The sequence below is a fragment of the Protopterus annectens genome, chromosome 11.part0 (genome assembly GCF_019279795.1).
Source record: "Protopterus annectens isolate FY-2018-M chromosome 11.part0, PAN1.0, whole genome shotgun sequence".
NCBI lineage: Eukaryota > Metazoa > Chordata > Ceratodontiformes > Protopteridae > Protopterus > Protopterus annectens.
This window is the reverse complement of record NC_056745.1, coordinates 1,160,267,581-1,160,294,126: the sequence shown is the minus strand read 5'-3', so window position 1 is coordinate 1,160,294,126 and position 26,546 is coordinate 1,160,267,581. Positions and strand designations below refer to the sequence as shown.

Sequence of the window (26,546 nt, the reverse complement as noted above, 5' to 3'; positions counted from 1 at the left end):
CTAAGTATGATAAACTATAGCTACAAACATAATTTCTACTACTAACACCCTAAAATTCTTAATGCTGGTGCAGAAGCACTTAATGTACATCTCTAACCTAATATTAACTACCAAAATTATTCTTCCTACCTTTAAGGATGCAATAATTATTCTTCTACCAAAAATGTCATCACTTACTGATACAACAGATTAGAGGACAATTGTTAGCATCTGCCCAGTAGCCAAAAAGGTCTGAATGAAGATATGCTGAAGCTCTAACAAGATGGAAAGTGTTCACTTCGGGTTTTAACTTAATGAACCCTGGTTTAAACAAACAGTACCAGCTTGAATCAATCATGTTTTTTTACATTTTACATTATTTGCTCATTGTTGGATTATTTACTGACTTCGAGGCATGGTGGATGTATTTATAATTCACTGTTAGTGTGCTGGACTTTGGTTGTTTTATATATATATATATATATATATATATATATATATATATATATATATGCAGATATCCAATAACCAGGTAGCACTTGATACAGAAGTTTAATACACCAAACAGAATCAATCACAGTTAAGTGCTTTCATCTTTAGACATCATCGGAACTGTGAATGAAACATTCAAAATATAGCAATTAAATACTGATACCCCCCCATTATTTACCAACCAATAACGCAAGAATGTAAACAAATCACTAAGGATATTTAAATCTTTATGAAATAGGTAACCAATCAGATAGCTGACCAATGATAACCCTAGAAATAAAAATTGCACCAATCAAATTGTTGTCCAATAAAACCCTTGAAAATGAAAATTCAACCTATCAGCATTCGAAGAAAAAAATACCATGTTGTCAACTACACACAGTGAATAACTTTAAACCAAAGTTAAAGATTGTATGCTTTTAGCTTTAATTCACTTGTGATCAAAATTGCTTAATTTAAAGCAGGAACATTACTGGGGTCTAATCAGTTGTCAGAACATCTCCCAGTGTAAAAGAGATTTGCTCCAATCCCCTGAAAAGGCTGAAGTTTCAATCCTGTCTAATATGATAAAACTTGAACTTTGAAAAGTTATGACAAAGACAAGCATGTTTAGCCAATGCACTTTTGTCATGTTTTCTTAAAATACTATAAACATGTAAAAGTAGGTGGATCCTTAAAAATGCTTTTAAACTCTCGTCACATTGTAAAATAAACTATTTTTTTGATACAGTATTATTGCAAATACCAGAGGCATCCAAGGATTAATGAAATACCATGTTATTGGCCGTAGAAAAAGAAGAATGTACACCCTCCAAAAAGAGGGTGAAAACCTGAGATTCACCAACCAAGGGTGTAGCTATTACCTCTGGAACAAATTCTGGTTTGTTTAAATCAATGCAACAGTCATTAATAATCTGATTCAGGGAACCTTCCTTGAATGAATTCATCCCAATTTTTATTATAGTCGCATACTTGCCATTTCTTTCATGTAGGACTTCCTGATAAAGGAAATCAGCTAAGAAACAAAGGTAACCTCTCTTGAGGAACATGTTCTTAAGAATATTAAAATTATCTATACAAACACTGTCATTAGAAGTCAGATGGGAAACCCAGATAAATTGGCTTTTTCTAACCCTCCTTTCCAAATGAAAGGGGTGATAGCTTTCAAAATGCAAAAATCTATTACAAAAGATTGGTTTCTGATAAATACTAGTAGCAAAAGAATCTTGTTGCCCACAAAAGTCTGTATATCTAAATAATTAATACAGTCTCCATTGATGTAATAAGTAAATTCCAAAAAGGATATAAATGCTTGCAGTTCTGACAAAAAGCCATCAAATTCTTCCTAATTACCTGACCAAAATAGAATGATGTCATCCAAAAATGATAGTAGGCTACACAATGCTGAAATAAATTCAACTTAAAAACGTTTTCAGCTTCCCACCATAGTAGGGTGACATTTGCAAACATGGGGGCACTTGCACCCCCCATCGCAATTCCTTTTAGTTGCTTATAATATCCCCCTTGAAGAAAAAGAAATTATTACTGAGACCAGTCTCCATATACTCCTAGATGAGTGTGACTTCAGTATTAGACAAAGGCCCATACCTTCTAATCACCTTACCAAACCAGTCAAGCCCCATGTTCATAGGGAATTATGATGTATAAACTATTGATATCTAGGATGGCAAAAAAATAAATCTCCATAACCAAAATATTTCGTACTTTTCCATGAATCTCGAAGAATGTGTGGGAAGTTGGATAACAACAACTTTAAACATCAATCAATATACTTAACTCATGGTTCAGTCACAGAACCCTTGGCTGCAACAATTGGACACAGAGGGTAAATCATCTGCTGATGAATGAATCTTTGGGATACTAACATTCTTTGGAATGATAGGCCATTGTACCTTCAATAAATCACATAAAGGCAAAGAAATGTCAAATAAAAGCCATTCATCCAACTGAATATTGATTACCCTAAGAATGATATTGATCTCATTGACTGATACTTCCTGGTATACCATATTGTCTGCCAGAGGAGAATTAATTCTGCCAATATAATCTATGGGATCCGTGATGACCAAACCTCCTCCCTTATTGGGTTTCATGCATTGGATGCTTTTGTCAGATGTAATTTTATCCAAAGATTCTCTCTCTTGTTTAGTGAGGTTAAAGTATCTATGACTATTTTTGTTGTTCAATAGTTCTCAAATTTCCTTTTTTTACATTCTTTCATACACATTAATCATTGGGTGGAGCAGAGGGTTTGCTAAACTACTCTCATTACAGTCATTTGATGGAATATTGTTCTTTGATTCTCCACCATATATTAGACACAAGTTAATTTAATTTGTGAACAGTTTAAGATCTAACACAGTGTGTTCAGTTTTAGCACGTCCAGAGGGAATACAACTGGAACCCTTAAGAAACAACTTCTGATGGTGAGAATTAATTTGTAAAGTCTGAAAAAATGTAAATTATAAAATTATTAAAATTAGTAATTGAAACAGTACCTTGATTACCACAACTGGGTCAAGACCTATTAAATGATTGTTGCCTAACGTCTCCTGTAATGGATGGAAATGCAGCTGTCTGTCTCCCCTATTGCTTGTTGCCAATACTCTCTGAGTACCTCAGAGCCTGGAAGTCTAAAGGGAATTCATGTTACACTTTGTCTTGTTCACCAAACTGTTGATTGATGCAATCATTTGTCAATAAGTGGTACCCATCATAAGAAACAGGAATGGGACCTTAACCAGAAATTTTTGGATATGCCATCTTGTTCTTGTAGTTATTATCATCTCTTTGTAATTTCTTATCCTTCTTCCTTTTAACAGAAATCAATTTTGTAGAAATCACAAAAAAATGGCCGGAGTGCAAGCAAAACTCTTATTTAATGAAATACAGTGAAACATTTTTGTTTGTAAAATAACAAACTTCATCAGACTAAAACAATGTTAAACTGCAACTGAACTTCTTAAATAGCATTTTATAAGCCCGCCCTACACAAGAAAGGAAATGATGTCATAACACAATTTTATTTTCGTTTTAAATATATAAGCACATATATATAAAACATACATAAAATACATTAACTAAATTCCTTCATTAATAAATAATCTAAAGACATCCTAGTTGATTATTATTAATTAAAATATTTCTTGTTGTCGAAAAATATATATGAATATATATATATATATATATATATATATATATATATATATATATATATATACTTATTAAATTACTACCCTAACGCAGGTCAGCAATAATTAAAACCAGTTTAGAAATAATCTCACCTAAGTAATAGTTTTAGCGTGAGTATACTATTGATTGCACAGTAGTCATTCAAACCCGGCCATAAATAAGAATGTAATTTTAGTTGCCAGATTAATTCTGCTCTTTCTAAATGTAGCATCTACGGGTCCCCCCTAAGTTGCTCATGGACCTACTGGATACCACAAAATTCAAATGTATGTTCACCATACTCCTGTATGTGTTTTGCAAGCGCATTTTCTAAATTCATCTTTCTAATGGCATATAGGTGCTCATAAACTCTTTCTTTTAGGGTTCTAGTAGTTTTCCCTGTATAATAAGCTGGACAGTGCTTACACATTGCCACATATACCAGCCCTTTTGAATTACAGTTTAGTTTATCATACATATGATGCTGAATATGATAGATATAAATATGAACTTCAACAAATATATTCAAGCATAGAAAATATTATTGCTGATTTAAAGCGTAAGAAAATTCTAAGTTAGTTAGGGACAAGCAGCAATACAGTAAAGGAAAGGATATCCAAAGCCACCACGAGTGGGCAATTTTACTTCAGGTCAAGGCAGGCAGTATGCCCAAAATAACACTAATGAAAGTAGCATCCACAATAATGAGCAGACTGAACAGCAGGCTATTAATGAGAATAGTAGTTATGATTATGAGCAGGAGTTTCCACCATTAAGGAGATCTGAGAGAATTAAGAATAGTAATAATAATAATAACATGGATAACAGCAGCAATTCCAGGCAGGAGTTTTACATGCCATCCAGGAGGAATCTGGGGGGGTTCAAGCACAGGGTCGATTCAGGAGGGCGAATTATTGATCCACTTAAGTAATGTAAATTCTAGTCACAGTAGTCATGGTGGTGCATATGTTCCTTCTATTATTATGAATACAGAGGGAGATTTTAAGGTTTACAATTTCTCTGAAACAATTATTGATGAAGAAATTGTCAATTTATTAAGTAAGGGACTCACATTTATTCCAGCTACTGGTGCCAATTTGGCCTCAGTGCTCATTGATCTAAAACTTTTCTTAAGAAAGTTAAATTTTAAAATCATGTTCGGGGAAGGACATGGTCAAGATAATGTGGAATTCAGTATCAGCAGTACCTTCAACCTACCTCTGCATCCGGGTTTGGTATTTTTTGAGAAAATATGTGAGTTGGATATTAGACAATTACTAACTCAGAAAAACAGTACTTTCCAAGATAATTTAAATATGAAGGAAAGGGATTTACTTACTTATTTATTGCAACAGAAGATGAGGATCATGAAGCCAGATAAAGGGGGTGGGCTTGTAATCATGGACATCCATGATTATGACAAAAGGATATATGAAATACTTAGTACTGACACGTATGAAGAAGTTACTAGAAATTAGTTGAATATGGCCTATAGGAGAATCTCTTGCTCTGAATGATATGTTCGTGGAAAACAGAATTACTATTGACATTTATAATTATTTGAACATTGTTTCCCCCACTATTCTGAATATATTTGGTACTCCAAAAATACGTAAGGATGTAACCAATCCATGTTTACGACCTATAGTGGATAGTCGCAACTCCATTACATACTCTTGTGCCAAATTTCTTGATAGTAGATTAAAGAAGTTTTTGGATGGACAGGTACAGATCTGCAAGGATTCTTGGCACTTTCTAAGCTTAATGAATGGTATTGAATATTCTGATCAGGTTTTGTTTTTGACAGTGGATGTAAAGGATCTGTTTTCTGTCATACCCCAATAGGAGGGTATTCAGATTATAGAGCAGTTTTTATTTGAACAAGCTGTGCCACAATCAAAAATCAATTTATATGTTGATCTGTTTGATATTGTACTTTCCAATAACTTCTTAATATTTAATAGCAGCTACTATCTTCAAAAGGTAGGAGTTGCAATGGGGTCACCTTGTGGGACCATTTTCGCCAATTTAGTTATGGCAGGATGGGAAAAGAAATATGTCCTGGGAGGCAATTATCTTGATAACATTATGTTGTATCTCCATTACCTGGATGATATATTTATCCTATGGAAAGGTGACCAACAATCTGTGGAACAATTTTTAGCATATATTAATAACACGACACAGTATTTAAAATTCACACATGCCATAAATGAGCAAGAAATAAACTGGATGTTAACCTTAGTAAGGATAGAATTAACCAAAGATTTATTGCAAAAATACAAAGGAAACCAACTTACTCTAACTCTTTCCTGCATTTCACAATCTCCCATCCTTTATCGAATAAAAAAGCAGTAGTAAAAGGACAATTTGTCCATGCTGCTAAAATGGTTAGCTTGTGTCAAAGGAAAAATATACTTTAAAAAATGATCAAAACACGGTAGGTTCAGGTTAAGGCACTTTAATCTTGCAGCAAGGAGACAAAAACGTGCTAATACAGAGTTTGTCTAACCAGAAACAGGAAATGCATTCATTTTTATAGGTTATCAAATTAATCCTGTCCTACCATGCTGACGTAACAAATTACCACCTTTTGGTCATCATCTGCTGACCATCTTTTCCATGATTTTCTGCTGATTTAAACTATTTTTATGTGAAACATCCTGAGGAAAACAACATGGCCTTGGTTACTTTCCGTTAGATACTTGTTATGTTACATTCAAGATACTATAGCTAAATCGAACACAATGCTAGCAGTTCATTACTCTAAAAAGCCTTTGTCTAACTTATCTCTAACTATTGCAGCTGCAGAGGTTCCCATCCTCTGAACAAAGCTGTCTGTCTGAAATCATTACATTTATTCAATGGTATATTGTCTATTCATATGCTTCTGACCTAGCAGATTTACACCTGTTTTTCAAGTACATTTCCACAAGGCATAAACCAGAATATTGCTGTGCTAGCAGTTACTAGGTCAGAGGGCAACTTGCAAGTTTCAGTAAGCATGCTGCAGTTTCAATAAGGATTATTTTCGGCCTCATATGAAACTCAATTTATAAAAATCACAGTGCATAAGAAATAGAATGAAAAGCATATTAAAAACACTTGATTATTAATTTGTCATTAAGGAAACACATATTAATACATATTTTTCTAACATCTCCCTCCTGTTAATACTTTTTATTCTATTTTCAAAAAAGATAAACAGTTTACTTCTTTTCCTAACCTCTTCCATTTAGGATTTGCAGTTAAGAAAGTCATTTCAGTTTAACTTTTATGAAAGCGTCTCACATTCTAGCAGCTCTTCAAATTCAGTACTTTGATACATAGTTTCAGATACAGATATATCTATGAGTTCCTTAATTAATTTCTTCGTGCAGGGGATTCCGCAGCAAATGCAAGCTCCTATTAGGAGTAAACCTACCCCAATTGCAATCAGTATGTTCATAAAGATGGAACCCCACCCCCCAAAGGCATTCTGAAAAAACTCTGTCAGAGGGTTTGGGCCTGGTTTGGTCATGGCCGACACTTGCTGAATCACCTCGAGATGATCGTTGATCTCATGCTGATGGTCAGGGATAAATGCACAGCATTCTTCTTTGATTAAAGCACAAGTCCCATCTCTCGTCGCTAGGGTGAAGTCAAGAGCCATTCGGTTTTGAAGCACTACAGTTCTCATGGCATTCAGTTCATCAGTTATCAGTTCAAGGGCAGAAAAAGTTGCATTACTCATTATTTTGAGAAGTTTAGACAGTTTTAGCAGTTCCCAGATTGATTTAACTCCTCCATACATGGGTGATATACCTGCCCAGGATATAACAGCGTCGCTCAAGTCCATGTGCACAAGCTTGGTTCCCACATTATGATGGTTTTTCCACCCTACTTTGATTCGTCCCACTGGATTCTCCAGTTTCTTAACAGTCTGTTTGGTTATGTCTCGAGTATTTCGAATACTCCCTTGAGGCAAGGCTGCAGTGTGTCGGATGGCTGGAACCAGGTATCCCAAAAAACAACTGCCAGACTAATTCTCAGGTAACCATTTATATGCCTTTTTCCCACATACAAAATAACAGTCCTCTACCTTTGTCATTACTTTGTTACAAAAATACTGCCCTGCATGAAACACTTTCTTATCTATCACTGATAACTGTTTGAAAAGTACAGGATTGTGCTGTACCTGATCAAGAGTTTTATGCATAGATTTTAAAAATGAGTCATAATCTGTATTACAAGATCCACTCAAATCATTTGGTTTTCTATAACATTTGTACTGTACAGTAACATTACATTTACTCCACCCAACTTGGATGGAGTCATTTTTATAAAAACATACAATTCCTTTTTGTGTCACAGGCAAATACAGTGCTACCTTATCTATTAAAATAGCAACTGTGTCAAAAAACAGATTTTCCCAGGTCTCATTGACCCCTAGGGGGATAGCAGTCATTAACAAACCCCCGTATGCTGTTGGTTTGGCCGTACAGACCCAGCAGTTTGAAACATTGAAAGTCTCTACGTATACATGTGTAATTGCCTGATAAGTGTTAAAGTTCGGATGCCAGTCTATGTTTGGTTCATTACGTCTAATCAGTTCAATCTTTGTGGCAGGGAAAAAGTATGGCCACAGCAAAAAGAACAGTGTGATCAATATTGCAACAAAAACAATCATACAAGTTTTCTGAAATTGTTCAGTGTCTCTACTCACTCTGTATCTGGCCATTTTGTTCTTGTTGTGCAACAGTAACAAGGTTTTTGTCCAGTTACAAGTTTTTAACCAGTTTACAGTGCGTCAAATGGATCCAAGAGGCTCGTTCTGTGATTTTGACTGTGGTGGGTGTTGACAGCAGTACCTGGTACGGACCTTCCCACTTCGGAGAGCTCCAGTTCTTCCGCTTCGTAATCTTCACCCAGACCCAAGTGCCTGGGGCCACTGGTGCTTCCGATTTCGGTTGCTCTTTATCTGAAACAGAATTTAACTGCAAAAGTTTGTTATTCAAAAATCTACTCATATATCCTGCAAGTGAACTGTCAGCCTCTTGCTCTGTAGACATGAGAGGTTTCCACTGAGGTGTATAATATGCCCTCCCAAACAAAGTTTCAAAAGGAGTTAATCCCTTTACATTTGGAACAGTTCTCATACTCAACAGTGCTAAAGGCAAACAGTGCACCCAATTTTTCTGTGTCTCGTCTATCAGTTTCCTAAGTCTATTCTTCAGTACCCCATTGTGCCTCTCTACTAGTCCTGCAGATTGGGGGTGATACGCACAGTGATTCTTCAATGATATTCCGAAGTAACGACTAAGTTGCTGAATTGTTTGGTTCACGAAATGTGTCCCGTTATCGCTATAAATCTTTTCCGGTATCCCAAATCTTGGTATAATTTCTTTAACAAGGACCTTTGCAACCGTAGCTGCATCTGGGTTTTTAGTTGGAAACGCTTCTACCCATTTGGAAAACATGTCTATAATAACTAAACAGTATTTCTTATTCTCACATTTATTCAATTCTATGAAGTCCATACAAATGGTATGGAACGGATATGGTGGTGTTGGAAAATTCCCTCACTTAGGCTTCAATGCCCCTTGTGCATGATGCTTATTACAAACATGGCATACTGCACAAAATTTTTTTGTATAGTTTGTAAACCCATAAGTTGTAAACACTCGATTCACTAACTGTACCATCCCCCCTGTTGAAACATGGCTCTGCCCATGGCTCAACAATGCTGCATATCTAAATAAATTAGATGGCAAAATTGGTTTCTTTTCCTTGGAGATGTACAGTCCCTTTTCGAGGATTGCTCCTCGTTTTATCCACTTCTGTTTCTCAAGATTTGTAGTAAGTGTCTGCATTGTTTTTAACATTTCTAGATCTAAAGTTTCTAAGGGTTGTAATTCTTCGCTCAAGAGAAAAGTTTCTGTGGCTGAAGCTGCCTGTTTTGCAGCTGTATCAGCTCGTGCATTACCTTTTGAAATTCTGTCCTGTTGTTTTGTATGAGCTACGCATTTGCAAATAGCTACTTTCTTAGGTAGCTGAATTGAGTCTAACAAGTCTAAAATAAGTTGCGCATGATTAATTGGTTTACCAGTAGATGTTATCATTCCTCTATTTTTCCACTGTTGCGCAAAAACATGTACAGTAGAAAAAGCATACTGACTGTCAGTATAGATGTTTACTTTCTTACCTTTTGCTAAGGTACATGCCCTTGTTAGGGCAATCAATTCTGCTGCTTGTGCAGATAAGTTGTGTGGCAAAGATTTTGCTTCAAACGTTTCAGTATCAGAAACGACCGCATACCCCACTAGGTTCTGTCCTGTAGGACCCCTCCTGCACGAGCCATCCACATAGCATGTCACCTTGGCATCATCCAAGGGAACATCCGTAAGGTCTTGTCTAGGCAGTGTCTTTTGCTCAATCTCCTGCAGGCAGCAGTGCGGTTTGCCATCTACAGGGGTTGGAAGCAAAGTCGACAGATTCAAAGTTGTACATCGTTCAATTGTCATATGAGGTTGGCCCAACAGAATGGTCATACAGGAAAGATGTCTAGCTGGAGAAAGATATGCTACTTTTTCTTGCAGTAAAATGATTGCGACTGCATGAGGCACTCTCAATGTGAGAGGGTGGAACAATACTACTGAGGCTGAAGCCTGTACTGCCATTGCAGCTGCAACTACTGCTTGTACACAGTGGGGCAGAGACCACGCCACTGGATCTAACTGTGATGAATAATAAGCTATGGGGCGTTGTTTGTCCCCATGTTGCTGTGTCAACACTGATGTCATATAACCTTGCTTACAATCTACAGTTTGAATAAACTGTTTGTTATAGTTTGGTAATCCTAAAACTAAGGATGATGCTACTAATTGTTTCAGCTTACAGAAAGCTGCTTCTGCTTCAGGTGTCCATTGTAATAAATCTTGTGCAGCCATCGGCTTTTTAAATATTAAATCGGCCAGTGGAGCAGATTCCAAAGAATAGTTTGGTATCCAACTCCGACAAAAGTTAGTAGTTCCCAGGAAGGACATCATTTCCTTCTTGGTAGTTGGTCTAGGTGCTTGTAAAATCGCTGTTTTTCTGTCTTCATCTAATATTCTACCTTCTTTGGATATTACATATCCTAAGTATTTAACCTGTTTTCTCCAAAGCTGTAACTTGTCTTTGTTTACTTTGTGACCTTGAGTAGCTAAAAATTGCAACAAAGCTATTGTGTCTTCTTTGCATTCTTGCTGGGTGGGGGCTGCCAGCAGAATGTCATCTACATAAAGTAGAATCTGACTACCTTTCGGTGGGATAAATCCCGCCAGGTTGCTTGCCATTTCTTGTGCAAATATCGTTGGACTTTCACAATACCCCTGTGGTAATCTGGTATATGTATACCGCTTTCCCTGAAATGTGAATGCAAACCAATATTGGCTGTCAGGGTGTATCGGTATCGAGAAAAATGCATTACTTATGTCTACCACTGAAAAATATTTCTGTTCTGGCTTTAAATCATTCAGTAAGGTATGTGGGTCTGGCACCGTTGGTGCTCTAGGTATAACTGCATTGTTCACTGCTTGTAAGTCTTGGACCATACGCCATTCCCCGTTTGCTTTCTTGACAGGAAATAAGGGTGTGTTACATGGTGAATCAGGGAATTCTATTTAAGACTCCTTCCTTGAGTAAGGCTGCTATGATAGGTTTGATTCCCACCTCTGCATCCTTTCTCAAGGGATACTGTCTTGTCTGGGGCCTAAAAGCTGACTTTGGCGTTATCGTAACTGGTCCTGCTGTTTGTATTAATCCTACATCTGATTTCCCTGCTGACCAGAGAATGTCTGGTATGTCTCGCAAGGCTTTTTCCTCTTCTTCTAACAATAGTAACACTCAGCTATCCTCACTAGCCTGTGAGTGCACAGCTGGGTGTGTCTGTGTGATCCAATTCAGTTTCTGTTTCTGTACTCCTTGTTCTGAGAGTTCTAGTTCTGTCTGTTTTTCCCACCTCGTGACTTTTTCACCTAAGTCCGCCCATTTTAGAGTTTTATTCTTAGTCAAACTAACATGGGGCAGTCAATTAGATTTGTAGAGTGTTAAAAATTCCTGGGGCAATGAACAGCTTGCTACACTGTTCCCTTCTGTGTCCCAGTACAAATTTCGCAAAACCAACCTATTTGCATGGTTTTGAAACAATTCTAGTTCATAATCTTTATCAGGACCTGGTCTATTACAGTAATATAGAGTACAATGCAACAAATGCTGTTTGTCAATGTCGAGGGAGGGTAACTTGCTGATAGCTACATTCATTAGTTCTTTGGTTACTGCCCCTGGACCAGTCGTAACCAAGTCCTGGCTGTACCTCCGGTTGCACTACAAAAGTGTCCATTTGCCACTGTGCTTCCATACCCTGCATGGTTGGAACTACTGGTATGCCAAATATCTGCATTAAATCTCTACCCAAAGGATTCACTGGGCATTTTGCAGAAACTACAATTTTACTTTTCTGAGTCATCCCTGAAACAGGGTCTATTATTGTAATGTCACGGGAGAGTGGCTCCCGATATAGTTGTCCATTAGCTGCTTTCACTAATATATAGTCTGGTGATTCTGTATATTCCGGTAGTTTGGAAGGGTGTATCAGGGTGCGTGAAGCCCCTGAGTCACACAAAAATATAACTTCCCTCCCCTCTACCAGAAGTGTCACTTCCGGTTTTGTGTCTGCTAAGTAAAGATCTAAGCTCAAAAGAGCTAGGTCCAAAATTTAATTTTCTTCTACGTCTGTGTATTCATATACATCCTCTACCCCTTGTGTCACATCCTTTTCTCCTGCTATCACATTTACACTTGCCTTTTCCTGCTTATCTTCACTCAATGATTCCTGACTATCATATAGTCATTCCTCATTTTCCTTATTTTCTGTAGTCGCCTTCTTATTTAGCCTGCAGTCCCTTGCTAAATGTCCTTTTTTACCGCACTTAAAACACTCACCCTTTTTCTTTCTTTCTTCGAAATCTTCTGATCGTTTGTCAGATTGTTTATTTCCGTGGGTATTTTTCTTACCCTTTTTCCCAGTTTGTACTACAAATACTTCTGACCCATCTTCTGCTGAAAATACTTGGGTTTCTTTTTCTTTTTACAATTAAAATGTCTTTCTGCATGTCTAGCATATTCAAGTAAGGCTTGTAACCTACTTGTTCGATGATCTATCATATGCTGCGTAATGAAGCTACTAATAGGTGCAATGCACCCTTTCAAAAATGCGTTTTTCAATTGTTGTTCATACGGGGAATCATTCGCTTGATTTTCAGGAACTGTCATGCCACTATGATTGTTAAAGCATTCTAATAATCTGACATATTACCCATCTACTGTCTCTTTTTCCTGCTGTATGCATTGATTGATACAAGTCCAATCAGCCCTAGGCTTCCACTTTTCAGAGATTCGGTCTGTCAGACCTTTCACTCTGCCATCCAGTTCTGCGTCAGTATGTGGAAGTGGTCTAAGTTGTGCATCACGAGGATTCTTGCTGCCACAAATCATGTGCCAATCTGGACCTACAATTTGTCTAACTACTTTTTCTACTTCCTCTCCATTCAAATGGTAACTTAATCTCATACCTTGTAAATCTTCCAAAAACTTCCTAAAATTCACTTTTGGGTGGGGAATACCTTCTGTGGCTTTCCGGATATCTTCCGGTGTCCACGGTCTATAAACTAAAAGAGTCGGATCTTGTCATGCCCGTCCTGCCTGAGGATTCGGTACTTCTATGAGCGGACATATTTCTTCTTCGCTCATAGCTTGTGATGCTCTATTTAACTCATTTAATTCAATTTCCCTCCTCAAGTCGCGTGTTCGAGACCTGGTCTCGATGGGATCCCTAACAAACAGTTGTGCTTTTACAGGGACAGCTGGGTATAGCAGAGGTGGATCAACACATCCACTCGCTTCATATTCTGGTAACAGAAGTGGAGGGGGCGAAGGAGGGGCCGTCACTATTACTAAATTATTATCTTCTTTGTCTAAAAACATCATTTTTGAATTTTTAATTCTTTGCTCCCTATGATTTGTTTCTTCAAGCCACCTGTGCGCCTGAGGGACCCCTAATTGTCTCTGCTTTTTTAATTTACCTTTTGCGTCTATTTTTAACTATTTTACAAGTTTCATAAGTGCGAGTTTATCTAAATTACCCTCGAATTTGTACTTATTGACCCATTTGGTATAATATTTAACATTATCGGAACGTTGTAATTGCATATACTTCGCGTCTTCAGTTAGGGGCGTGTCCCGGGAACTTTTTGTGCACTGATTTCCCATTGGTGTCTTAGCTAAGCTGTAAGTTGTTATGTAACCCTTTCTATCACGTGGTACCACAAGTCTACACCTTTTCTTACAGTTTATCTAGAATAACTGTCTACCTATTATGTTTCCCTGATCTATGACAAAAAACAGTAATACCTTCTTCTTGTCTCTAATTTGCATAAGCAATTTACCTGACAAAAAAAGAATAATTCTGTAACTAGTCCCTGATCTCGAAACAAAAAATAAGGTAATTCCTCCTTACCTGACCCTCCATGAGTTGATCCACCGGATCGTTGACTCGTCCTCCAATCCCAGATCAGAAACAGTGGCTGGCCTCTTTCGAACGACAATTCAGTTGGAGGTCTTTCAAAGCAGAAGAGCCGATTTGGCCTCTTCTCTGTACGGATGCATGCCACCGGGCTCAATTCTGACCTAGGTCCAGAGCAAGAGATACGTTATCCGGCTCGAAGGACCAATCTGCCAAAGGAAAAATATACTTTAAAAAATTATCAAAACACGGTAGGTTCAGGTTAAGGCACTTTAATCTTGCAGCAAGGAGACAAAAACGTGCTAATACAGAGTTTGTCTAACCAGAAACAGGAAATGCATTCATTTTTATAGGTTATCAAATTAATCCTGTCCTACCATGCTGGCGTAACAAATTACCACCTTTTGGTCATCATCTGCTGACCATCTTTCCCATGATTTTCTGCTGATTTAAACAATTTTTATGTGAAACATCGTGAGGAAAACAACATGGGCTTGGTTACTTTCCGTTAGATACTTGTTATGTTACATTCAAGATACTATAGCTAAATCGAACACAATGCTAGCAGTTCATTACTCTAAAAAGCCTTTGTCTAACTTATCTCTAACTATTGCAGCTGCAGAGGTTCCCATCCTCTGAACAAAGCTGTCTGTCTGAAATCATTACATTTATTCAATGGTATATTGTCTATTCTTATGCTTCTGACCTAGCAGATTTACACCTGTTTTTCAAGTACATTTCCACAAGGCATAAACAAGAATATTGCTGTGCTAGCAGTTACTAGGTCAGAGGGCAACTTGCAAGTTTCAGTAAGCATGCTGCAGTTTCAATAAGGATTATTTTCGGCCTCATATGAAACTCAATTTATAAAAATCACAGTGCATAAGAAATAGAATGAAAAGCATATTAAAAATACTTGATTATTAATTTGTCATTAAGCAAACACATATTAATACATATTTTTCTAACAGCTTGGAAGCAGATTTTATTTTTGAGTGCAGGCATCTCACAGACATGTTTTTAAGTAGGGGTTATCCTGTTAGTTTATTGCATGAAGTGTACACTGAGGTTAGCCATAAAAGGAATAATGGGCATTTTTCACCAATCCTAAATCAACAGGTGAACCAGGTATATATACAAAAGGAAGATAACCATATAGATTTTAATGCAACCTTCATTACAACATTTAACGTTCATTTTTATGAGATAAAAACAATCATTTTAAAGAATTGGCATTTAATCGAGGTTGAAGTTCCTGTCTTTAATAAATGTAAGGATGGTGTAAAAATGATTGCCAGGAGAGGCAAGAATTTAAAAACTCTTCTTGAAATGTGTCAAATAACAAAAAAAAACACCAAGTAAAAGGCATGAAAAAACATGGAATGTGGAATTTATGCAAGCATATGTATGAGGGTAAATATGTTCAAATTAATGGTCAGAAGTATAAATGATAAACTAAATTGTAATTCAAAAGAGCTGCTATGTGTGGCAATGTGTAAGCACTGTCCAGCTTATTATATAGGGAAGACTACTAGAACCCTAAAAGAAAGAGTTTATGAGCACTTATATGCCATTAGAAAGATGAATTTAACAAATGCACTTGCAAAACACATACAAGAGTATGGTGAACATACATTTGAATTTTGTGGTATCCAGCAGGTCCATGAGCAACTTAGCCCATGGATGCTACATTTAGAAAAAGCAGAATTAATCTGGCAACTAAAATTACATTCTTATTTATTGCCGGGTTTGAATGACTACTGTGCAATCAATAGTGTACTCAGGCTACTTAGGTGAGATTATTTGTAAGCTGGTTTTAATTATTGCTGACCTGTGTTAGGGTAGTGATTTTAATAAGTATATTTACACACACACACACAGACACACACACACACACACACATATATATATATATATATATATATATATATATATATATATATATATATATATATATATATTTATTCATATATATTTTTCTACAAGAAATATTTTAATTAATAATAATCAACTAGGATGTCTTTAGATTATTTATTAATGAAGGAATTTAGTTACTGTATTTTATCTGTGTTTTATATATATGTGCTTATATATTTAAAAAAAAATAAAATTTTGTTATGACATCATTTCCTTTCTATTGTAGGGCGGGCTTATAAAATGCTGTTTAAGAAGTTCAGTTGTGGTTTAACACTGTTTTAGTCAGATGAAGTTTGTTATTTTACAAACGAAAAGTGCTTCACTGTATTTCATTAAATAAGAGTTTTGCTTGCACTCTGGCCATTTTTTTTGTGATTTCTACAGTTTGTTTTTTGTTTTCTTTTTGGATTTATTTTGTTTTTTTCGGGGGGGTTTTGTTTTTTTTTTTTTTTCAGTTTTTTTCATTTTTGTTTTTTTCATTTTTAGAAATCAATTTTGTGTCAGTATCAACAAAAATATTGTTGAAATTCTTCCTATATTGTGGAAATGTACAATCTTCTGTGATAGACCATACCAATTTCAAAATATCGTCCTTAAAACGTAACATTTACCTGTTGTTCTCTTTTCATAATTAAATGAGAAATTGCCACACCCACAAGCCCTTTGGAACATGTTGTTTGATTTCCTAAATCACTGAGTGAATGAATTTAGTTAGAATTGTGCCAGACGCCATGCTATGCAATAGGAAACCACTTGTAATACCCATTTGTATATTTTATTCTATTTTAATAAAATCATAGTTTGTTATCAGCAGGGGGGCCTGATTCCAAAAGACTTGCTCTCAGTGTGACCATGTATAATGAGAGCAGGTGTTTTTGGAATCTGCCCCCCAATTGTAAGCCTGTCTATAGATAGGTCTTACACCAAAGTAAGCACTTATACTGAGACCAAGTCTTTCAGAATCAAGGCAGACTTACACTGAAAGCATCTCTTTTGAAATCTGACCCTTTATTTTAATTTCATTAATTTTCAACCACTAGTATTTTTACACTGTTATTTAAACTACTTTTATTGGACGTATTAGTTGCAAATTATTGTAACAGAGTCATATGGACTACCCCAACTGTCTGCTTGTATTTTAGAGTATGTATTTATTTTGAGTTTAATTAAAATATTATTTGTTTGCTTACATCCATAAAATGCTGAGAACAGTGTACCTGTGGAAACAGGAAAAGAGTGCTTAGTTAAACAGAATTAGGTGTTTATGCTTTGTTGCTATACAAACATAAAAAATAAGTAATGTAATGTCTTTCGGCTTTTCCTGGTTAGGGGTCGCCACAGTGGAACTCCGGTCCGCAAATGATTGGCAGTGGATTTTTACGCTGCAGAGTTGCCAGCCCGAAGTCCAACCTTCAAAGAAGGCACACCTATTCACACACACGCCTACCTGCCTGTCTTTATACATCACTCAACCACGGGGAGGGCATGCAGACTCCACACAGAAGGCGCTCCAGCCGAGAATCGAATGGGAGAACCTCTTGCTGTGAGGTGACAACACTAACCGCTGCACCACTGCGGCCATGTGTTGTTATACAAACATGATAGCAGAAATACTCAAAGAATATCATTAGGCAATGCTGTTCTATATATACTAAATTTCAGATGAATTATTGCAAGAAAATAATTTGTTTTATCCAAAACACTTCTCTGAAATCAAAATGGTTCTGCTTTGTATTTCATACAAGTGATGTAAACTGACGAAGAAGCTCTTTTTTTCCTGTTTGTAATAATGCTGATTGTTCATAACAGATAACAAATTAGAACTGTAGAAAGAAAAATACAGCTGTGCAAATGTTAAACTTTAACAGCAGTTAGAGAGCAGAGAAAGAAACATTACCATAAATGTCCCAACCTCACAACCATTTATTTTTGTAATTATAAGTGTAGTTTTATTGATCATAATACCAGAAACTTTGATGTTTCTGAAAATCCATAATCATATTAATCCAAAGTAAAAAAAATCAGAGAGCACAAGTACGGCTAAAAACAAAGCTAGATGATCCATTGTTATTCAGTGAAACTATTTGATATGTCACATGCTTTGTATTTTTTGCAGTAATTGGTTGTGAGTGCTCTGAGTAGTTTTATTAAATGATAAATCATGTGTTCTTTATTGTTATACTGATTGGTTGTGAGTTATTTTTAACTGAGTGGATTTGATTTTGATTTTATGTGGATCTGAAGAAGCACCTAATCCAGGTGTGAAAGTGTTTATCCTTTAATAAATTATTGCCTTTGTTTTAGCAGTGCTTGTATGCTCTGATTTTTTTACTTTGGATTGCTGTTTTTGATTAAGTCACATCTATCTCATTTTCCGGATTTTTTCTTTTGCATAATCATATTAAGCCAAAAACTGTTTAACAACAATGCTAACAAAAAATTAGGCACATCTTAACATTATAGAAATCACTAGAGGCATAGCTACATATCTTTAAAATTTGTCACTGTTAGTATAGTACAAGCCAGTGTAGCTGATTAGCACATTACAAAGAGAGACAGAACAGATATGAATATTTCTGTAGTGTAGTCATCTTTTAGGTGTTCTGTGCTTCCCAAAACAATTATTTTAATGCCTGCTGTTTTTGAAAAATGAGCTTTCAATATTCTTGCAAAATCTGTCAAAGTGTAAATAAGACAGTGGTATGTTTACAGAATACCTGCAGTTAAACTGTTTTTTTTTTGCATAGTTTTTTCCTCACAGCTACATATTGTAAATTGCCAAGTATTTCCTTTCCTGTAGTGATATGATTGTGCATTTCCTTTTCAGTTGAATATAGCTTGTGCAAGTCAGTTCAGCAGCTCAGCTCCTGTAGCCCTTCAGTATTCTCATGATGCTGGTCGATCATGGTCACTGGTCAAGGAAGGTTGCTATCCAGCCTCACCTGGTATCAAAGAATGTGAAGGAAGTTCCAGAGAAATAAGGGAGCCGACACTGTACCATGTCGGTGAATTTGAACAGTGGACAAGGATTACAGTCGTTGTACCAAGATCAGTTGCTCTTGGGTATGCATCCTTGTATTAGATAAATAATATAACTATATTTCTTTCATATTTATGTGTGTGTGTGTGTGTGTGTGTGTGTGTGTGTGTGTGTGTGTGTGTGTGTGCGCGCGTGTGTGTGTGTGTGTGAGTGTGCATATGTGGGTGTGTACGCATATATGTGCATGAGATCTATATCTGTATGTCTAGCTATCTACTATGACATTACTGATACATTGACATGACGAATGACTGCGTAGGGAGCCAGGCTTATTTTCAGAACACTAATGATCAATACTCATTTGGACTGAAGCTTAGCTAGGGTGGGGTGAAGGGGGCACCCCCCCGATTCAAGGTGGTAGGGGTGCGATCAGAAGATAGGTGGTAGTGCAGTCCAGGTATTCATTTCTGTATCAGAATTTTCTGAATGCTGGTAAGGAAATTTAAATACTGCTCTGAGGTCTGAAGTGCTAAATTCAGCACTACGTGTAGGGCATAATGTAAAGCAATCTGGTTGCTGCAAATGAAGTAAGCAACTTTTTTTTTTACTCCACTTAGACTTTTGGGGCACAGAGAACCTGGTGCTTCTTAAGAGAGAGGTGAGTAGCACCAAATTGGGGAATGGCTCTTTTCTGAATGGTATGGCACTGGGTATTAGATCAGCCAGCTTCTGTTCTGATTTTTACAATCACTACTCTGTAACCTGCTGGCCTTTCCACACAGAATAAATTACTTGTATGATGAGGATTTCCCATTTCTCTGGGCTGGTGCTTCCATCAAGTAGTTGGGGGAGGGGCTTTCCCCACCCTGCAAAAATGCTTTTCCGGTGATTTTTTTTTTCCTTCATTTTCTTATTTGTGATCAGAAATTAGTCAAACTCTTGTCAGGAAGCTAATTTTATATTGTTTGAAGGCTTATCTTTTAATCTTACTATTTAGTTTGTGGTATTCCTGAATTATTGCTGATAAGTCTTTTTCAGATTTTTTAATTATTTTTCTGGACTACTTTGAGAACCTCTGGTGCTTTGGCGTTTCTTTTATGCAAGTTTCTATGCATACTTAGGGCATCAGTTTACCCAATATTAAATAGGTAATTATCTGTAAATAAAAGCTTTTTTATCATTTCTTTCATTGGTTTGTGACTCTTGTGTCCCCTTAAGCTTTATATCTAAGGTCCCTTTATGTCATTAAAATCTTCATTAAAACCTGCTGTTGCTGAGTAGTACCACCTGTCCAACATTCTGTAAGCAGTATACAAGCTGAGCAGAATAATATTTGTAACTATCATTGTATAAAAAATCTTTAGTTATATAAGCCATTTCTAGCAGTTAATTGATTGGACTGTAGTTGCCATTTTATTACAGTAAGTCATTCTGTTTTTTTGTTTGTTTTTTTGTTTTGTTTTGTTTTGGGGGGCATGTGAGGTTGGGTTTCAGGAGAAATCAGTTTCTTGGTAAGTGAGGTATGACCAAATTTCTTACAAAAAATCTGCTAGAATCATATTTATTTAAAATATATTCATTTAGAAGTCATATTAACATTTTATTTTATTCTGGGTGGCTTTATTCACAATGTTCATGCTTGACTGGAACTAATAGCACAGAGTTTATCTTTTAAACTAAGTATGAATCCTACACATAGGAAAAAGCTCTTGATGTGTTGCTGTGCTGCTATGAAACAATGAAGTCCCACAGAATTTGTATTATATCAGAAAAGCTTTTGACAGATGTCTAGCTTTTCTGAAGAAAAATGGGTCCTTAAACTCTATAGTACTCTTCTAGATAAATACCTTGCAAGGTCCACATTTTAGTAGCTATGGTTATGCTCCTTCCAGTCATTTGCTATTCATGTTTCATTTATGGCAGCATGTATGACATGTATGCAAACTGAATCAAAAAGAACCAAAAAGAAAGAAAACACACAAAGAACAGACCATTGTGAAGTCATAAGTGAAGGATTTAATCCCAAATGTATAAACATAATGAAGATCTTTTTTCTTGCCTAAGATTATGTCAAGTCTTGAACGTAACATTTTATTTTTATGTTTTTTTTCTGATTTTAATTTGTACTAGTTATAGTTTTTATATAATGTGAAGAAACTGTTTAGTACTAAGCTTGTACATTATTTAATTTTAGGAAGACCCGGTTCCGCTGGATTCAGGAGAGTAGTTCTCATAAGAATGTGCCTTCTTTTGGTCTAGATGGAGTTTACATATCTGAACCATGTCCCAACTACTGCAGTGGACATGGAGATTGTGTGTCTGGAGTCTGTTTCTGTGACTTAGGTTACAAAGGTAAGAAACTAGTATTTGGGTATTGTTGAAACAAAGCTTTCTTCTATTTTAACCTCCAGTCTTTGAGACTAACTTCATTGTGGCTCTAATGCTGTCTTGCATGTCATGATAGTGTTATTGTCCTGCTGTAAACATTACTAATAATGCCTGCAGACATTTTATTTGTATTTTATTTTTTACTTTATTTTGCTTTTATTTACCAGGAGTGCCCAACTGGGTTAAAGTCAGATTTTCAACAAAGGCCTGGAGAGGAAAGCTCCATCACTGTACAAGTCATTTATAAAGGAACATTAGTTGCCAGTAGCTAGCAGACATTATGAGGAAAACATTGGTTATACAATTATAAAAATAGTTCATGTAGCAATATAACAAAAGTAATGGTATAGATAAGATTAAAGTACACAATATACTTTAAAGTATTCTGTTTGCATTGCAAAAGCATTCCCATACAATAGATTAGGCATCTAGGCATAACTAATATTATTCATTACATCACTGTTAAAGTAGCCATAACTATATGGGATGTTTCCTGCCAAATATCAGATGCTCAGGTAGTCTACAAAGCTTTGGGCACCTTCCTTGCACACTGTAGATCCACTTCAAGCACAGTAATACATGTTGTATAAGAGGGACTTACGGACATCAAAAACAGAACTTTCTTGCCATAAATGCACTTCATGCAGACTTCTTGTCAGCTTAGAGATGTAAGTATTATGGTCGTCTTCAGCTACAGTTTTCAGCAGGTAACTATCAGCTTTGGGGAATCTTACTTTTTCCTGTGGAAAACTTTCTGTAAAAAATGCTTATGTCTCTCAGGAAGGGTAAATGTTCTTATAGTGGACAGATTTCTGTGACTTCTGAGTTTGAATCAGAAAAATAATCCCTCTTCAGATTCCCCAAAGAAGAACTATTTTTGGGGATACAATTTTAAAAATGAAAGAATTTTTTTAAAATAGGAGGGTAAGGTGCCTCAGAATCTCAGAAGACTATACTACGAGTTATTAAATATGGATTCCCCAAAACCTGTGGCCAACCCATCCATATGAGGAGACGTATATAATGCTTTTGCTTCTCCTGCTGTTTCTCCTGATTCCAAACCCCTGCCCCCAAGAAACCTGACAGATTTTGTCAGGTACCAGACACCACAAATTTCTTAACAAAAATCCTATGGCAGATTGGGCTATTATTTCTCTAGATGAGGATAGATCTTGTAAGGCCTTTTCTACTTCAACACCTGTACCAAAGCACAAAGGTGTCTATGCATTTGATAAATTTTAAAATTAAACATCTTCCACTTTGGTATTTAGAGCAATCAATTGCCAATCACAAATATCAAGTCCCTACTTTTCCTATGGGGGGCATGGATCTGTAACTGTAATAAGCTTATTACCATGAAGTGCTTTTTATTTGTTTTATTTTATTTATTTATTTATTTTTTGCCCTTCACTTGTGATATTATTGATCTTTCAGAACTTTTATGAAAATCTGTATGTATAAAGCAGAGGAATGTGGAAATCAATAAAACGCACAAAGGGAAATGTTTATGGAAGAATTAAGAATACCAAGGTTATAGGTAGATGAAGCTCAACAGTTACAAGAGGAGATAAGATAAAAACAGTGACATATGATCAATCTGCAGGATAGTCCGGAAGCTAGGCAGGGAGAATGTGATAAAAGTCTAGAAGGTTTTGTTTAACAAAAGTTTAAAAGATGGAAAAGCACCAACATCCTGGAATAAAGCTGCTGTGGCTATAATACCTAAAGACCGTAACAACCCATCTGATCCAACTTCATGTAGGCCTATTTTATTTATAAACCATTATTATAAACAGTTTATGTCTACAATGGTTAAAAGAATGGCAAATGGGTTGCCAAAATATATACATAAGGACTAATGTGGTTTTGAGGAAGGGAGGCAAACATTTGACAACAATAGAACAATGATGATCCAGAGGGAAGCAGAATGTAAGAAAATATCACTGTTGTTTATGGGTCTTGATGCAGAGAAAGCATTCGACAGAGTAAGCTGAGATTTTATGAGTAGGGCTGGGGGTGGCATAATAGTTGAGGAGTTTACCTTACAAACACAAAGTATGGGGTTTGATTCTCACCTATAGAAGGAAAATTTGCTATACATAAAATGATCCACAAGGACAGTTAGCCTAATACTGACCTGTAACAGGGTTTGGCATAATGGTTAACATAGGCAGAAGGTAAAATGTTTGATTCTCCCCTTGGGTTATTGACTAGGCTTAAAATTGCCCTTCGTGGCCGTTAGCATAATATTCACCTATAAGCTAAAAAACCTATAAGCAATGGAAGCATTTGTACTCCCTGATACAATAATAAGGCTAATTAGGCAACATATGAGGGACTGGAGGCAAAAATCAAAGTGGAAGGGTACCTTTATGATAAGTTGCTTCTGAACAGAGAAACCAGGCAGGGATTTCATCTTTCCCCTTTGCTATTTGTGTTATATTTAGAGCCACTGGCAAAGAAAATAAGGGACTCAAAAATTCAACTATATAATTGGTATGGTAATCAAGAAAAGATGGCTTTATTTGCAAACAGTGAGAGAGTGAGATTTTAAATGCAGAGCCTTAAGAAAAATACAGCCATACAGAATATTATATTCATAAAGTAGCAGAAAGTATTATAAGAACTAAGTCAACATGAGAATGGAGAAAGGAGATGCTGCCATTAGGATGAGTGCAATTAAGTGGACACAGAATAAGCAGGAAGGGATGGAATTTACTGGGGGAACTGACCAAGCAACCACAGTATCGAGGACGAATAGCTATGGGGGAAGATACTAGAATGGGAATAGGCCAGGAAAACAATTGGACTGCAGACTAGAGACTGTCTTCCCTATCAAGGATTATTATCAGAGTATAGGCAATGAGAAAGGGATAGGGGAATCCTTAGTAAAAGTCCTGTTCTGGTAGAATTTTTAGTTGAATCTAGAACAGAAACTGCTGTTAAAATGAGATAATTAGTAGGCCATATAAAATATTGATGATAACCATAGGAATCAATCAGAGGAGATTACAAAGACTGGGAAGAGTTCACAGGGAAACAATGGGAGGACACATGCATGACCCCCAAGTATGCAACTAAGTCTAGAAGATTTAGAATTTTTCTTGGGATTGTTTGCATAGGTATTTTATACACCAAGCAGACTCCAAAGGTAGATAACAAATGTTGGAAGTGTGATAGGGAAAAATGAGTTACTGGGAAAATATGCTTTGGGAGTGTAATAAGTTGTCAGACTTTAAATATTCCCTAAAGAGTACTCTGTCAGAAATATTGGGTAAACAAATGGGTGTTAGTAAGGAAATAACTTTTTAGAGCTGAGGTACAGAATGTGAATTGCCTAGACATAGTAAAGGTTTGTTAAGTTTACTTCTGGTGGCTGCCAAAAAAGCAATTGCTAGAAAATGGAAATCAAAGTCTGTTTGAAGTAGTGAATATTATAACAGAATAAAAGAACTGGAAGTGGCATCTTTAGATATATATTTATATTTATATAAATGTATGTTTGCCTATGTCTTAAGTGATAATTCAAAAAAGATGTTAAAATAGTAAAGGTTAAAATGATTATCTTTGCGCCTTTACCCAACCCTCTAACCTCCATCATAGCCATCCTTCTTAATTGCTGGCAATCTCTCCTGCTGCCTTCATCTCTGGAAATAGATAATTAAAGATGTCTGGGTTTTGAAAATAATCCAGAATGGCTACAGACTTCAACGGGTATCCCTTCCATCTCAAGAAGGGATCCCTGTTCCAAAAAATGCAATGTTTCCTCAAGTCCTGTGAAATATAATATACTAGGATGTAATGGAACCTATTCTTCCATCCCAAATAGTTAAAGGTTTTTATTCAAGAGTATTTCTAGTTTCCAGAAAGGAAAGCGCATTGAGACCCATTTTGGACCTTTCAAAGCTAAACACCTTTCTTTTTGTCCTAAAATTCAAGATACTTGCCTTACAAACCCTCTTTCCTTTCCTGTTTTGTAATGACTTTCTGGTCACTCTAGAACTCAAAGATGCCTACCTGCACATTCATATTCACAAAAGCACAGATGTTATATAAAATCCTATGCCTTGGAAATGCACTTTTAGTTTACATCTTTGGTTTTAGTCTTTCCACTGCTGAAGTAGTTTGCACAAAGTGCCTTGCCCCAGTCATAGCCTTCTGCAGACTTCAAGGTATTCATATTTTCCCCTATTTGGACAGTTGCCTCACTTTGGCTCTCTCTGTCCAATTTACCTAAGCAATACTTCAGTTCACTTTTCATCTTTTCAGCAGCATGGGTTTCAAACTTAACTTGAAATACTCTTGTTTAAACACAAAGTCCCAGGGAGATCCAAGGGCAAACAAGCTAAAATGGCTGACAAATTGACATTTTAGAGGACTTATAAAGGCCTGAGGACATTAACTCAACCAGAGGCAGCCAGGCATTAAAAGGGTCATGGTTCTTGGAGTGGCACCAACTAGAAAACCTTGTTCACTTATACATGTAGTATTTGCCTAGTAGAAGTTTTTTTAGCTTCTTTCAGTACCTACTATACATCCTTAGAAAAACCGATGTCAAAAAGCCAACAAAAGTCTATTATCCAGGCAATCAGCTGAAAAGTCTTCAGATAGACATGATTCAAACAACCCCTGTCTTGTGTGAATAAATCCAGTCTGTAGGGAAGCATATGATAATTGCCTTTGACCAGTTTCGAAACAAGGGAGAACCACTGTTGCATGGGTCAAAAGGGGGTTACCACAATAATTTTTGGTGAGTCCTTCTGGATCTTTAGAACAACCCTGGATATCAGTAGAAAGGTGGAAAAGCATAAATGGGCATTTCCATCCTCAGGAATAAAACGGCATCTGTCTTCCAGGCCTAGTTTCAAGGAATTCTGGAACAGAATTTCATTAATTGTCTGTTCTGTGAGGAGAAAAACAGATCTATGTGTGCTGCTCCCTACAGTTGGATCAATTCTTGTAAAATCTCAGATGAAGTTTCCATTCATGAGGGTCTGTCCTGGTCCTGCTTACCTTGTCTGTTATAATGTCATGCTCTGACAAAATGTATGAAGT

General features: G+C 36.3%; 1 protein-coding gene across 4 annotated transcripts in view; it reads left to right on the top strand.

The window, feature by feature from the left end:
• The window catches only part of RELN (reelin), a 3,085,913-nt gene that overhangs the window by 2,227,761 nt on the left and 831,606 nt on the right, over positions 1 to 26,546 (top strand). For all 4 annotated transcript variants that reach the window (XM_044088524.1, XM_044088525.1, XM_044088522.1 and 1 more), the window contains exons 28-29: positions 18,951 to 19,186; positions 21,298 to 21,455. In XM_044088524.1, the coding sequence (XP_043944459.1) occupies positions 18,951 to 19,186; positions 21,298 to 21,455 (394 nt within the window). The remainder of the gene's footprint in view (positions 1 to 18,950; positions 19,187 to 21,297; positions 21,456 to 26,546) is intronic.